At 41.0% G+C, this 17,056-nt stretch overlaps 1 protein-coding gene across 1 annotated transcript; it reads right to left on the minus strand.

Annotated features, from left to right (window-relative positions):
• Nucleotides 1-5,656: 5,656 nt before the first annotated feature.
• LOC139445803 (universal stress protein YxiE-like) lies at nucleotides 5,657-16,293 on the minus strand. Its single transcript, XM_071227029.1, has 4 exons — nucleotides 16,108-16,293; nucleotides 9,996-10,088; nucleotides 7,048-7,154; nucleotides 5,657-6,193 (listed from the first exon to the last, which is right to left on the minus strand). Exons 1-4 carry the CDS (start codon nucleotides 16,244-16,246, stop codon nucleotides 5,951-5,953), a joined length of 582 nt encoding a protein of 193 aa, XP_071083130.1. The 5' UTR covers nucleotides 16,247-16,293; the 3' UTR covers nucleotides 5,657-5,950.
• Between the last annotated feature and the right edge of the window lie 763 nt (nucleotides 16,294-17,056).

Genomic DNA, 17,056 nt, shown 5'->3' on the forward strand with positions numbered 1-17,056 from the left:
ACGTGTCTCAATTGAAAACAAGCTTTTAGGAATCCTGTATAACAAGTTTAGTGTTGAAAAACATAGACGATTCCGACTTGCCACTTGTTATTCATGCCAGAGAACTTATTTATGAACTGTTGCTGGATACTAGTAAATACTTCACGTCAGTGATTTTCTACAATGCAGTGATTAAGGGTGTGTTGGAATCAACAAACAGCAAAACAGTGGAGGGAAGTTATATTTTAGAATTTCTGGACAAAGTTTTGTCCTGTGTTTCTGGCGCAATAGACCAGCTTGAATGTTCCCAGGAAATACCTTCAACTGGAACAAATGAAGATTTGGCTCTACTTGATTTAAAACAAGGTACACGATATCTTCTTCCAGATGGTAAAACGTCATAACAAGGGTATAAAAAGTGATTTGGTTGGTCTAAAATTCTATCTGCAAACTGTAAAACACGTTGATTGTAAAGAGAGTCCAGACTGTTGAATTTGCATCCTGAGATTTTGCTAGCCACTGTAGTTATTTTAGTTATTTAACCTAAGGGCTGACATTAGTACAGGTCCTAAAAGTGTTGTCGCAAGCATAGCCTGCAGTTCACAACCCTGTGCACTAAACAGAATCCGCTCATCAGTTGGTAAATGAACAGATGACGGAAACAGTACTCACGTACATATCTTCCACTGAAACACGAGTTGAAACACTTGCGGCGTCACCTTTGGCAAGTGATCTTGTTCATGCATGCCTCTGTCCACAAACAGTAAATGGGTACCAAGGAGTTAATGTGGTAATGGTAATGTGAATGGGTAATCTTCTAGCGCCTGACAGGCAGCTTTGGTTGCATATTTCACATGTAGCTGGGATGTTCTGGAATGCAAAATATACGGACCTCTGATCGGGGCAAGAAACGCCATGAGCACGCACAGATATATGCGCTATATACGTTGTAAATATACTATACAGGATTCTCGATGACAGAAAAGTGATATGTCACTGCAACCATGATAAGGAGAACGACTGCCGTTCAAGTTTACATTGCAGACCTGATAGAAATCAACTAGCAAAGAGTGTTTCAACTAGCAATGTGACGTATTGTTACTGAAGACAGTTTGAAGATTTTAGATTCGCTGATTTACCTCAAATACACAACAACAAAATAAAACAAAAAACAACAACACATACCCTTCTAAATAAATATGTAATAAATAAAACATTTCATTTCGTCAGTGACAAAAGGCTGATCTGATCTGTCGAGTGACAGATCCGCCATATCTCACTGTCGAAATGAACTTTCCTCTATTTATTAAAATTAAGAATGTATAGCGCAAAAAAACACAAGATTTTAATCATGGTTTCTCTTGTAAATTACTCCATCAGCCAACTGTACATCTAGGTACTTTTGATAATAGACATATATTTAATTATGGGGGAAATCTGACTCCAAAGAGGAAAATTGGCTATATAGTGTATTTTCCGGGTGGGAAATATGGCCAAATAGTGTGCTCTCCGTGGGAAGTATGGCTACATAGCCAGTTTTCCGGTGGAAATTTGGCTATATAGCCCCTTTTCCTGGGGGAAATTTGGCTATATAGCCCTTTTTCCGGGGGAAATTAGGTTAGGGGGAAATTCCACTCTCTGACACCGGCTCAGACGTTTAATGTGCTGACAAACCTAGATGCGAATCAGAGCGAATCTGGGGTTCGAACACGCGATTATAGGTTTCTGGTACCCCATTCATTTACAATATAATTTAATATTATACGCATATCAAGTAGTAGCAGCAGCAGCAGAAGAAGAAGAAGTAGTTACTGTAGTAGTAGTAGTTTATAGGAGTTTTGGTTTGGTATGTTGTTTAATGCCGCAATCAAATATTCCAGCTATATAACGGCGGTCTGTAAATAATCGAGTCTTGACGAGACTATCCAGTAATTGACATGATGAGCATCAATCCGCGCAATTGGGATACGATGACATGCACCAACCAAGTCAGCGAGCCTTGACCACCCGATACCGTTAGTCGCCTCTTACGACAAGCATAGTCGCCTTTTACGGCAAGCATTGGATGCTGAAGACCTAATGAATATCATATCACGAAAAGCGAAATTATGATAAAGGGAGACTTCATTCTTTTGTGTGCCCCTTCGAATCTTCAGGTCGGGTTTATGTGCCACAACGCTTGCCACACGGAATACAAGGGTAGCCAAAATGACAGTGTTCAGATCTCTTGAACATGGATCAAACTGTGTGATGTCAACATTGGTCCTAATTTGTCCTGCCAACGTATCTACAAACATGAGACACACAAGGACGGGGACCACGCCATATCACCACTTTGAATTGCATATATCAACATACATGTGCGGGTTGCCGCTCTTATATACCTCGGTACCACCCTGACGTGACCTTAACACCAGCAGAACTGAGAAAGAAAGCCTTTTATTTGCCAAATAACAACTTACATTTGCGATATACACCTTAACAGTATATTGAACAGAATATTAAAAGTAAATTTCTTATTTTTTTCAAATTTCAACATTTATCACAACTGAACAATAGCACAGTTCTATTATTTTTTAAAATTATGTAAATTTTAACAGTATATAAGGACTGGTCAAATATTATATGGAAGGGGGGCATGAAAAAAGTATGTACATGTATTGGGAGGGGGGATCATTGGCATTCTTCACCCTCTCCCCCTTTAACAAACGCTTGTGGGATGGAGTGGTGACATACCTTTGCTCTAGTCAAAACATACATCCTGGCCAATGACTACTGTCCAAAAGAGAATCAGGTATATTCTTAGAAGTCTCGTGATGTTCTTGGAACTACACTACTGAAAAGGAAATCACGATGACCGATGCATTAGACACATTGGTGATTGCAGGCGAGATATTGGTCAAGTGGTACAACGTTTTTAGGAAAATGGTCAGGAGTGGCAGACATTTTAGGGATATATACGATTGTGAACCAGGCAGCAATCTGAAACTGAGAGTTCACAAAGAAGCACCTTGTAGTGCCGCACCTGAATGAATCGTTGTGGACACGCAGGCTGACCTGTGTTGTGAATCGAAGGAGTATCCGGTAGAATACTAACTACTCCGGTAGAATACTAACTACTCCGGTAGAATACTTGTTTCGCGAGAGTCATGGCGTCCATCTTGTAAAACATTCAGCGCAGATCTTGAAAAAAAACATTTGACAGGCGTTTCATTCCTGGATTTTTATACGAAATCATTATTTCTAAATTGAGCGAGTATTATGCCCTTCGGTCTCTTAAATCGCTACTTTGTTTAATTCTCCAGCGACTTATTTTGACGCGCATGTAAATATAAAACATCGACACCAGAGAATAATCATTCTCGATTTGATAGACCTGCATGGAAGTACAAACAGAAGAGGTGAAATGGGGTTTAACGTTGCATCCAAGATTATTGCACTTATACAGCTACGTGCGTGCGTGCGTACGTGCTTGCGTGCGTGCGTGCGTGCGTGCGTGCGTGTGTGTGTGTGTGTGCGTGTGTGTGTGTGTGCTGGTCGGGACTGGTGCCGATTTATAGTGCTAGCCCACAGAAATACCATGCACCAGTTCCACATGAATACCACACTATAACACAGTATACTGACTCCGAGCCGATCGGTCCTTATTTTAACCCCTTAATGCCGAGCACTAGACAGGGTAACAAGTGTCTTTTGACGTCTTTTGGTATAACGCGGCCGGGGATTGAACGCCGGAACTTCCGCTCCCCGGGCGGACGTTCTACCACGAGATCACGGAGGCGGTCACAGATAGAAGAAGTTAGACACACCAGAATATACTTGAAGTGCTTAGATGTTATTGCAGGTACATTTTACAAAGGTCTGCAAATGCGTACCTGTTTGTACCAACAAACACTGAATTTCCTTATTGCGAAAAGCTGCATATAAGTACCTATGTGAACTATCACACACCTATCTCCTTATTATTATTACAATGACCCGCAACCACCAACGTGTCGGAATGTTGGAGGTCAAATGTGTCTCCGCCAAGTGTATTTTTAGAAAGACCGTAAAAAAACAGAATGTTGTTGTGGCCTACAAAGACAACCAGATTGTGTATGACTAAACTATACTATAACCTTCAAAGTCTGGGCATGACATAAAATGCTTACGAGCCAGTGATACATATTCTCACTTTGACTGTACAAGGTGAATGTTGTTTGTACACATACTAGACCATTCCGATCTTAAAACGGGGGCCTGGGCTAGGCAGTTGACTAATGACACAAGGTCGATGTCTAAATGTCCCGATTATCTGCAGAAAACTATTCCATAGGGAAAAAAGGCCAAACAGCGGTGAAACTTACATGAATGGGCTACTGAACACCACTGACGACACCAGGGGTGAAAGAGAAACCATGACCTGCACGACCAACAATGTCATACGCATCTCAAGTAGTAGCATCAGTTTAGCAAATAATGAACAATCCGTAGATCGTCCCCCTCCGCATTGCCGTACATTCGGCTAATGCCACAAGTATCACGTAGAGTCATAAGTAAGCCTAGGTCATTCCTTCAAGAGAAACTGCGTTATTTTGTTTTTATTTCAGACTAAGTTGGGTTTAACGCCGCTTTTAACAATATTCCAGTTATATCACGGCGTGTCAGCTTAATGTGAGAGGAAGGCCCGAGGTGATGCAGGACTCGGACGTTTACCACTTTGGTGAAACCCACGAGCACGAGTATGGATTCGAACCCACGGCCATAGGTTTCTGTTGTGTCCAAGGGACGCACCTCTGCACAGCGAATTGCGGTGCCTAAGACGACTAGACCACCCCTGAGTCTATTATGTCAGAAGGGCTATATCTGTCATGATGTAGAACTGACTGACGTAAGTAAGAAAATGTGAAACGCTTGCATTTGTCTCGCTCTGGACAGCACTTCCTTTGTTCCATACATCTCGGGCTACTGTATATGTGTAACTAGAATTACGATCACGTGCTTCACTTGTGGTAATGTGATATAGAGATTCGTGACCGTAATTCCACGATCCATGCGCTGGGTTAGCAGAAGTACAATGCCATAAATCTGAAACGGTTGGTTAAGGTGTCTTTGGCAGCATGATACACATGCGCGTGACATCAAGAACCCTTCAGACCCCTCCTAATGACGTATGCAGTGTATCGTGTATTGAATAGTGTGTGCAACATGTCAGATGTATCACTCTTGTAATTAGATTCCTCTGTCAACCCTGACATTTAGACAGGTATGACTGCGTTAAAAGTACACGTATCATTTTGACCAGCAAATTATATTCTTTCGCATCTAAACTATTCTGTGAGTGAGTAGGGCTTTACGCCGCATTTAGCAATATTCCAGCAATATCACGGCGGTGGAAACCAGAAATGGGCTTCACACATTGTACCCATGTCGGGAATCAAACCCGAAGTTAATGTGTCACGTCACGACAGAGTAGCTATAGTAATAAGTAAGGATAAGAATTTATGGATGAACAACTTCTTTATTACAATTAAGAGCGACGTTTCGGTGTAGGTTCTAACACCGTAGCTATAGTAATGCAAATTATCGGGTGGTACTTAACTTTTTTTGAGTCATATATTAATACGTCATATATGTGCACAAAATACAACAGACGCACGGTACAAGTAATTAAAAAGGTTTAATAATACATCTTTTTCTTCACCAATACATCCCTCAAAAACATCCTCCTCGGTTTCCGTCACTCTCTGCTGTAGTGTAAGCTTATCTTATTGAGTTTGTTCTCAATGTAGCACACACAGGCCCTATTCGGACAGGTTTATTTGGTGGTACAACATCAACTGGTCCAATATTCAAGTTAATACTTTTGTATACGTATTTTAATCCGATTATACATTCCACAATAAGTATTGTGAGGATATAAATCTTAATAGTCACATGTCACTATTTACACATATTCCGGTCACTGGTGGCCATGGATACAGTGATGCTATCACAGGTTCCATTTGTGCCCGATGTTGGCATGATGCTCGTGACTATGTTTGTGCCGACAGATGACGACGGGAATATGGGAATGGTGAAGGACGTAGTCGCTGACGCTGCCGAGAAAGGTGCGTCTGATGGCGCCGAGACCGCGACAGCCAATGACGATGAAGTCGGCATCCTCCTCTTCAGCACCTTTGCAGATGGCGTCACCCGGATTGTGGGACGAAACTGCCTTAACCTTGCCGCGCATCTACAGAGAGATAAAGCATACGTACATAACTTGTACATGTGTCTACAGGTGTGTATAGATGTGTATACACTAACCGATGTGTATAGATGTGTGTATGTCACAGTCAATGTCTAAAATATAATTTTACAAAACGTCATTTTACAAATATTGTTTCCATTTAATATGTTATGATAACGAATTTGAAATAATTAAAGGCTCTATTTCATCACCAAGTGACTGAAAGTGATGTACATGAAATATTTTGTATGGCTCCTAATCCTAAAATAATAAGTCTCCTGAGGTGTTTTTAACGCCTTTGACCTTCTTAATAACTTTGAGTCAAAGTGACGGAAAAATAATTGCAAATATTTTAGCGTTTTGTAAATTTTTCAATTAACACATTGATTGTTACACACGCTAACAAAGGAAAAAATACCCACAACTGGATACAGACATACGCGGAGATTGACGAGGCCATGCCACTGCTTGATCATGTGAGAATAACGCTTTAATGAATGTATCTCACGTGACTGAGTATTGTTTTACGCCGCTTTTAGCAATATTCCAGCAATATCACGGCGGGGGACACCAGAATTGGGCTTCATACATTGCGCCCATGTGGGAAATCGAACCCGGGTCTTCGGCGTGACGAGCGAACGCTTTAACCACTAGGCTACCCGACCGCCCCATAACACTCCTGTGTACCTGCGTGTAGTGAGTGACTGAGTAAATCCGGTAGATGCCTCTACAAGTAATGCCACAGCCAAATCACGGCGTGAGGTGCAGAGAGGGGCTTCGCATATTGTACCCATGCAGAGAATCGAACATGGGCCTTCGGCGTTACCCCATGGCCAGGTAATGGCGTGTAAACATACCTCTCTGGTCAGCATCTTCTCCTTGAAGAAATGGAGTTTCTCTTCAACCTTCTCCCTCTCCTTGGCCAGATGGTTTGCAAGGTGATCCGTGTCTACAGTATACTCGCCTGAGTAGAGGAAGATACACATTAGAATGAGCGGGGTATTTCGTCAAGTTACGGCACCTCAACCTCAGATAGAATCTCAAAGTGACCTTGATGGTAGACGCTTACCACTTGTTACCAAAAACCATGTGTTCGGTCTTGTTTTGACACACGGGAATCAAACTCAAACATAGCGGCTCCTGAAGCTCAAGGACAGTCGAATCGCCAACCATTGCCTGGTGTGTTAGAAGTACTGTTGGGGACGACATAGACGTTAGACCTTTACATCTCACCCTCGCAGAACACAAAAGGACAATTTGCTGGAGAGAATGTGAAACTAAAATGAGCGTCTAAAATATTTCTCAAGCAAAAGGGGGAATTCCGAAACAAATAAACAATAATTTATGTAAATAAGGCGTAAACAATTAAACCTATCGAAACAGCAAATTTGATTGTTTTTGCATTTAAATGTTTATTTTCAAACATACGTTTGGGGAAGAAAGTGATGTAACAGCAAAGTTTGAATGACTTGAATTACAATATTCTTGGGGGCGGTCGGGTAGCCTAGTGGTTAAAGCGTTGGCTCGTCACGCCGAAGACCCGGGTTCGGTCGCCGAAATGGGTACAATGTGTGAAGCCCATTTCTGGTTTCCCCCGCCGTGATATTGCTGGAATATTGCTAAAAGCGGCGAAAAACCATACTCACTCACTCACTCACTACAATATTATTGGTTCTAGGTAGCCCTTGATCGTGTACCGCCCCAACACAAATTCACTTTCACATACTGGTTCCTATCATTTGAATTGATGTCTGTATTTCTTTCCCATTGCCTGTGAAAATGAAAGAGTAGATTTAAGAAATATGGGGCTAGGAGACCCATAGTGCTTAAAGTTCCTAATTGAGTTCCAGTGAACTGTTTGTTTGTTGTTTAACGCCGCGCTCAGCAATATTTCAGCTATATGACAACAATCTGTAGATAATCCAGTCTGGACCAGACAATCCAGTGATTGACATCATGAGCAACGATCTACGCAATTGGGATCACGATCCCGTTAGTAACCCAGTCCTACACGACAAGCATGAAAGCCTTTAAGGGTAAGCATGGGTTGCTATGACCAGGCCTCAGCCAAAGACATGTGGAGGTTCGACTCTTTTACATATTGGGTGAATCCGTAAGTCCAATGATTACTTCCTGGTTATTGAAAGCTTAGTTTGATGTGTGTTAATACAATTACCGACTGACGATGAATTTGAAAACCATCTACCATTTGCCATTTATCATTCACACGATACCTAAACCAGATTTATACACGTGTGAAAGTTCAAGTGGAAATGTTAATAATGTCACAAGATACTTGTCTTGATTTATGACAATAAAAGATGTCTGTCTGGAGTTACAAGTTACGGTTTATTAGCGATACATGAGATATATCTTGCATATGACCTATGCATAGCTGTAATCTCGTATTATGATCTTTTATCGCATAGCAGTATGACTCTCATGCGACCTACAAACATTTATCTACATTTCTCAAGTATACTACTCCAAACAAGTTAAAGAACACCCGACTTTTTCTTATGACTATAGTTAATCTGTCATACCATGTCATGTCATGCCATAGATTAACTGACCGCCTCCGTGGTCTATATGGTAGAGCGTCCGCCTGGAGAGCGGAAGGTCCGGGGTTCGATCCCCGGGCGCGTCATACCAAAAGACGTTAAAAGATTGTACTTGTTGTTACCCTGTCTGGCGCTCGGCATTAAGGGGCTAAAACAAGGACTGGACGCGACGTTAAACCCCATTTCACCTCACCTCACCTCACCATAGATTAACTACAGTCATATGAAAAAAACAGGAGTTCTTCAACTTCTCTGGAGTAGTATACTTTAGAAATGTATTTCATCTTAAGGATAATTCTTTACAAATCATCGTCACCTTTGTTGTGTTTATGAAACGATGCGTCTCAAAACGCTCGCAGGTTTGTTTTATTATCAATTTACTTGTCATATTGTCAAGAACAATCTCTAAGCAAGTACACTTAATTAAATACAGTCATATTAAGTCAGATGCCTGTTTCCTGCCTATGTCAGATTGCAGCTGTCGACAGCTATGGGTCGGTTGGTAGGTTAAAACATGATAAAAATACATTGACGAATACAAACAGGCGTTCTAGCAAAGTCAAAGTCCCAAGTAAAACGGGCTGGTAGGGTACTTGAAATTTACTTATTTACATTATATTATTGTATTGAAATAGTTTTTTCAGATGTTTGAATGGTACACTTTTTTCAATATACTTCATATTTGGAAAGGTTGGGACACTTAATCAAAACTAATTACATATACATGTTTACTTACTAAGACTGATATCCACACTATAAGAGAAAGAAGAAAAAAACACCCAGATTTTATAATATGATCATTGTGCTTGAACAGATATGTGATATTGAAAATACGATTGCTTTGAAAACTGATAAACTTTATAACCATAATGTGAAATGGAACAATATAGTATGGCCATGGTAAAACGACCACTTCTGTATGGTGTTTCTCAATTACTTTGGATTGACAACGTGTTGTACGTGAGTGAGTGAGTATGGTTTTACGCCGCTTTTAGGAATATTCCAGCAATATCACGGCAGGGGAAACCAGAAATAGCCTTCACACATTGTATCCGTGTCGGGAATCGAACCCGGGTCTTCGGCGTGACGAGCCAACGCTTTAACCACTAGGCTACCCGACCGCCCCTGTTCCCGAATGAAATAACAATATTTTTGTTGTTGCAAACATGTTTGAGTTTACCAGTCAATTGGAGTTTGAGGCAATTGTCAACATACGTCAACGACTACTCCCCATTGTCACTTACTCTGGTTCCACGTGGCCTTCAGAATGTCCTCCATCTCCGGACTGGTGAGGAGGACCACGTAGTCGTTGGACTTCTTCAGGTTCGACATGTAGACTGCAACAGACACGAACATTGGATTTGGCTTTGTTTTGTTTGATGTTCAACGCGGCACTCAGCAATATTTCATCTGTTTGACGCCATCTGTCATTATTCAAGTCTGGACAAGACGATCCAGTGATTGATATCACGATTTTGGAATCAGGCAATTGGGAAACGATTATGCAACCACCAAGACAGCGTGACTGACCACTGGGTCCCGTTATTCGTCTCTAACGACAAGCATGGGTTTCTGAAGACCAACTTCTAACTCGGACCATCACGGGGTGAACGTGGGATTAGTGCTTGAGTGAGTGCTTGAGTGATTTTGGATTAACACCGATTAGTATATTTCCGTTATATCACGGCGTGTCAATTTAGTGTGGGAGAAAAGAAGAACTGATGGAGGTACCACATTGCTGCCACCATGGTGCTGACAAACCTGCAAGCACAATCGTGAGATAATAGGTTCTTATTTAATTACTTCTGTTCAAACTCTTGTTTGTTTGTTTGTTTAACGCCGCACTCAGCAACATTCCAGCTATATGGCGGCATTCTGTAAATAATCGAGTCTGGACCAGATAATCCATTAATTGACAGGATGAGCATCGATCTACGCAATTGGGATACGATGACACGGATCAACCAAGTCAGCAAGCCTGACCACCCGGCTCCGTTAGTCGCCTCTTACGACAAGCATAGTCGCCTTTTACGGCGAACATGGTTTGCTGAAGACTTATTCGCAGCTGGATCTTCACGAGTTTTGTCGTTACTCATCTCGAAGACACACAGACCGGTAAAGCTGTTTGTTTATATTCTGAACCAGAACGCCCTAATTGTAGTTCTAGCCCCATGTCAACATTGTACTCAAGTTATATGTTGGACACCACAACGGTTAACCACTGGCCTAGCCATGGCTTGTCCGCAAGTCCCAAAGTGTCAGGGTACTAAACATAGTGTCTATCTACGGCACAACCCTCCCGGAATGTTTACATCTGATCACGATTTAACACCTCAAATGAAGTACTGGCTACCCTCGACTGGTTAACGCCTCCCTTCATTCCTACTCCAATTCGCCTCTTTAATGCAATGTGAAAAGTTATCGTTTGTCCTTGCCATGTTTTACCGTATGAAATGTCAGCCCTCTCATTAGCTCTATAAATACACGCACACATTCTTATCTTAGTTGAACTAAATAATTAATGGTTTTGTAAAATGTCAGTATCTAGGAATATTTTATTAGTGCTAACATGTATTGATATTTCAGCACGTGGAGTACTGTATTATTAATGATACGATTGTGTCGCATGGAACTGATTGGCCGGACGGTGCAGCTATAATTTTGTTAAATAAAATTGTATTAATTTTAGTATAGCCTTTGACATGTAAAACACTAATAACCTATTGTCTTATCGTATATTACTATGTTTAAAGGGGTGCTAGGGTCAAGCAAACTGGCAGTCCTGGGAAGTTTGTTCAAATCTTACAAAACCTGCTTTCTTTCCCTGCTCACTTAAAATATATTATGTAGATAAATATAAGTCAAGGATTGTCTGGGGCACATTGTTACAGTTGCACACATGGTAGCGTAACGTCCAGGCATGGATTAAGCAAAATGTCACGGAGCTTGTACAACTTTAAAGGCAATGGAATACCTGGTCCTCAGACAAGGTCTTGCTGTTGTAAACAGCAGCCTCTTCCACGTTAGTAGAGATATGAAGCATGAGTACGGACGTATATACAGTGAGATGGATGTTGGGGTATGGCGGGGAAAGGTTCGAGGTGTGTCAGCGAGTGTATGCATGTGAGTACGGATACATGAGGGTTGGCGTAGATGCAGTGAGATGGATGTTGGGGTATGGTGGGGAAGGGTGCGAGGTGTGTCAGTGAGTGTATGTATGTGAGTACGGATACGCAAGGGTGGGCGTAGATGATGTAGGGTTATGGTGGGGAGGGGCGTATATGTATGTAAGCATGAGTATGGATACACGAGAACCGACATAGACAATGAGGTGGATGTGTATCTGTGTGTGTGTGGGGGGGGGGGGGGGAGGTTAGGGATGCATGAATGTGGGTATGAGTATAGAGACGTGAGAATGCATGAGTTACAAAGACAGTGCAGCGTCAGTGAGTGAGAGTATGTTTTTAAGGCGCTTTTCGCAATATTACAGCAAATCCACCGCGTAGGACACCAGAAATTGGCTTCACACATTATACCCATGTCGGGAATCGAACCCGGGTCTTCGGCGTGACGAGCAAACGTGCTGCATAAGGCGTTGGTTAAATCTGCATTAACATAAACGTAACAAGCATCGATTGCATGGATATAGGACGCCATGTCACTATAGCGTATATCAAAGTTGGATAAGTACCGTTGAACACTTTTCTATCGATGAGTGCATTCTTACGACGAAGGACACCAAGCATGTGGTTCGCATTGATAGTTATGTGTGGAATCGAACAAGACTGCTACATCAAGCGTTATATGGCTATATAACAGCCCCATCACGTTGCTTAACGCCAGGAATGGTCTGAGGAAATTGTATACATGTCAGCGATACACATATTATAATAACAAACGTAATAACAACGTACAGCCGAATTGTTATGGAACGAATTCTTTGTGGAAGTATGTGGTCCGCATTGATAGTTGTGTGTGGAATCGAACAAGACTGCGATGTCAGGTGTCATAAGGCTTCATAACAGCCCCGTCACGTTGCTTGACAACAGGAATGGTCTGAGGAAATTGTATACATGCCAGCGATACACATATTATATTAACATATTATGTTAACGACATAAGAAACGACTGGCTAATTGTTATAGAACGCATTCTTTGTGGAATAAGGGTTTGCAGTAAAAATATCTTTCTCATATATCTGTACATCAGTTCACTGCCCTCAGCACGCTGCAGTAGTTGTCCAACCATCCGTGTCAAGCCTGTCCCCGCAATACAGTCCCTGGACTGAATAAACCTTAAGGTTACTGTTAACTGATGGGCGAAGGGAAGGTCCCCTCTGTCAAGCTATATTGAGCCCAGCATGTTGAGAATGAGTAGCCTTGCTGTGGCTTTAAGCATTTTATAACAATGTAGCAAACTTTGATAATATGTAAACAGCAAATGTAGTTCAGGTTGATGTCATCTTAATATATCAGTTTTATCATACGTACTTGGGGGATACTATAAACATAACTAAAAGTTTCTTTTGAGCTAGCATGAATATCATAACAATTATTCACCAGCAGTCAATAATCGACTGGCCTGTCCCGGACAGTGGAATGCCCTTCTGCAGAGTTCAAAGAAAACCAGTCTGTTCACTTTTGAACAAATGTTTACCCTGTTGTCAATACATGCATAGTAGAAATGAAAAACACCCTTGTCGGTCGGGGTTCATTCTGCTTTAAACATTTATTAAACAATGCCACACATACGTTCGATCTTATTATAATGAAACCGGACTCCTATGCCGCAAGGCGAACCCTTTCCCACTATACTACCTCTGTTAGGTAAATAGAAGGGGCATTACGACTTTCAAGTACTTTTCAAGCGTACGGACCCTTCTATGTTCACGTGACCTTTGTTTAACATATATGTGGGGAATTAGTCAACGCCAAGGTCGGCGTTCTATTTTGACCTGTTTCGTCTTACATTAATCCACTGCATGAGGCATTGTCATTGTACCCGAAATAGGTCAAGGGATGCAATGACGCTTTCCGTTGACAGCTTAGAAAGTCTTCACAAGCTTATAGTAACAACTATAATAAATCAACATGCAATGCACATGTAAATGAAAAAAACATAATAATATATTCTTCTTTCGTAGAAGATATTGTGAGTCAAACATTGCAATACATCAATTATGGAGCAATATAAACCGGGATAACAAAGGCTATCAGCTTAGCGTAAAGAGGGTCGGGGGTCAAACTGGGGACAGTGTGCTCTCTGGTGAGATTTCAACCGCTGGATTTGTGATAGGTATGCCTAGACAACGACACCTATATGCGTCGGCTTTACAGCTGTGGCCTGGACTTATCACGGGCGTCAACAAGTTATATCATAAACCTTGAATTCCTATCTAAACTAAACATGCATTACATAATAGTGGCTTCACAGCGAGTAAATTGAGACCTTTGTACGCATAACATTTAAGTGATCATTGATGTTATTTGTTTTAACTGCGCATGCCACAAAATGATGATTACTTCTGAATAGGACTTAATTGCATTCACTGACCCATTTTGATCGGTCAAATAGCAATAATAAATTAAAGCCTATTCATGCCATTGGACAAGTGATGCATGAGAGAAATTACAGCATTATGATCATTTGAAAAAATATAACTTTATTCGTGATTAACTGCTAACACTAGCTGTATGGTGCGAACCAGCTGATTCATAGTTTTATAGTTCAGGTTTCAGGGACTTATCCAGTATACTAAACTCAGATTTCCCCGCGGGAAAATTGGGAACAAATCGTTATTTTGTTCAATATTTGGACTTTTCTGAAGTTTTTATTTCTCTAAATTCAGAGGAGTTTAAACACTGTGTTTAAATACTGCATTCAATGCAATAATATGACCTAAGCGTGAAATTAGTTACCAGTTATTTATACAAACATGAATTTGGATTGTTAACTTCCAGTTTGGGAATTTGTTATTTACAGATTTAGGGCCGAATATCGGCCTCAGAACTGGTCTAGATCAATCCCTGAGTTTTGAAAGTGTTTCTCTAAATATCATCATCACAATTTTCCATTTAAAGGAAATCATTTTTATCATTCGGTGATTATAACATACACTAATTGTGCCGTGATAGATGCATGTAACTTAATTGTAGGTCTCAAAACCGATCAAGATTATGAACAAAGGTAAGTCGAGCAAGCTATTTTCCACGTATTACAAATAATTGTTAATTTTGTCATAAACGATTTGTAAGGGAATCCGACAAACTACTTAAAAGTTGAAAAGCTGAAGATTGCCATTGCTATCACAGAAGATATATAGAGATTCACGTTCCAGAAACAATATTCCAGATGTTAGAGCCTGATCAGATTATATAATAATTATCAACTATTTTCGATGTTAATTACATTTCTGCAGTTCTCTTCCTTTCGTAAGCATTTAAGTGCGAGTTATAATGGCGAACTTGTTTCAAAATGGCAAACCTGTTCCAATGGGACAGTGACCAAGTCCACAAACGTCCCAGATGTCAAGGATAACACCCAATGAAATCCATTCAAAGGGACGTTTTACCCCGAGGCAGTAAGATTTGACATGCCTCATGAATCTAAACCACAACTTTCCATCTGTCATAAGACGTTGTATCCTTCATCTAGAACGCAAGGCTGAATGTAAAACCGACTTTCGACGCGAGCTATGGCAGCTACTGTATACGTTAAGAACAAAGTCGTATGCATTATTGACCTTTTCTTGAATTTGCCAAATGCGCATCATCTTAAAACGAGGTATATATATGCTCGGGTCAGTTTGCAGTCCAAACAAGTCTGCATCAAGTCTGCTAAAGCAAATTTTGCAATGTATGATAACCGAGCAGTTTTCGATTAGCCTCATAAACCAAGACTCTGTTTTTCACATAGACTGGTAGAGAACACATAGACATAAGCATCATTCTTCTTTAAGGTCACAAACACTTCCCATTTCTCTTTTTAAGAGAATGAAATAGGGTTGGGTTCTTGTTTTATTATTATTTTATGAAAGCTGAATATAATTCCACTTGTGCGTTGAAAAGTGTCTGAACGCGAACGTTTGGGCACCTATATGAGAAACAAGATAGTGTATGTGACGCTTGATGACTCCATCAAACCATAATATAATCCCACCTGCACATGACTTGGCATTCATAAACTAGAACATTCACCATGACCAGATGACGCAAAAGCTAGCTTTCGTGAACAATGTAAACATGAACATGATCTAGGTCGTTCCACAACAGAAACATACAGCTACTACAAGCAAAGCCTTCACATTACCAAACAATGAACGTTAGACCGATGGGAAAATGCAGCATTTCAACTTACAGTCAAGTGCAAACTCGGAGTGGTGGCTCCCATCAACGGCCACCACAACCACTCGGCTACCATCAGGGGGACCTGCATGGTCGTGGTCATGAGAGAGGATCTCCTTCTTAATGAAACTTCCAGTCGACTGTGCAGCCATCTTTACTCTCCTGTCGTACAATGTCGTCTGCTTCAGCGCTACAACACGGTGTGTTCGGTTGGAGGAGTCGGGTTGCTGGCTCTCTGAACGCGGAGGTCACTTTCGATTGGATATGTACGTATGAGCATGACAGATCGTGTAATACATACACACGAGCGGAATATAAGTACCTCCCTGTGACAGACTAACGTGGATGGACTTTTACAGGTTCATGTGAACTTTTATTCGGTGTCACTTCACATCCATGAAAAACGGTATTATGTAGGTGGTAAATGTATACGACAGCATGGCGATGTAAACTGAATCGTCAGTATCGCGCATCGTATACAAACGACGTTTTCCTTGAGGTTTACAAACCTGTGAGAAGAAAGGCGAATGCTTGCAATTCAAATACATACAGATAATTTAAGTCGTTTCCGCTAGTTTCCAAAAAACAAACATAATGTCGGTTTCCTTTTTTTAGCTGGAATATTGCTGCGTGCGGCGTTAAACAACAAATAAACCAACAAAACATGCAATAGGGAATGTGCAACACAAAATGTGTCGGTTACGGCTGAACGTGAAACACGGAATATGTCAGTTGCGCATGCCGTGCAACACAGAAAGTGTCAATTACAATTACAGTAAACTCAAAGGGACCACTAATTTTAGTTCGTTATAACCGTAGTTCGTTATAAGCATATATACAGCATAATACAGCAGATAATCGGGACAAAAAAGTAAGTTCGTGATTTCCATCAGTTCGTTATAAGTGTGTTCGTTATAAACGTAGTTTACTGTACACAGAAATTTCTCATAATAAGCATGGCC

The sequence above is a fragment of the Haliotis cracherodii genome, unplaced genomic scaffold (genome assembly GCF_022045235.1).
Source record: "Haliotis cracherodii isolate W230 unplaced genomic scaffold, xgHalCrac1.p SCAF_6, whole genome shotgun sequence".
In the NCBI taxonomy this organism is placed as follows: domain Eukaryota; kingdom Metazoa; phylum Mollusca; class Gastropoda; order Lepetellida; family Haliotidae; genus Haliotis; species Haliotis cracherodii.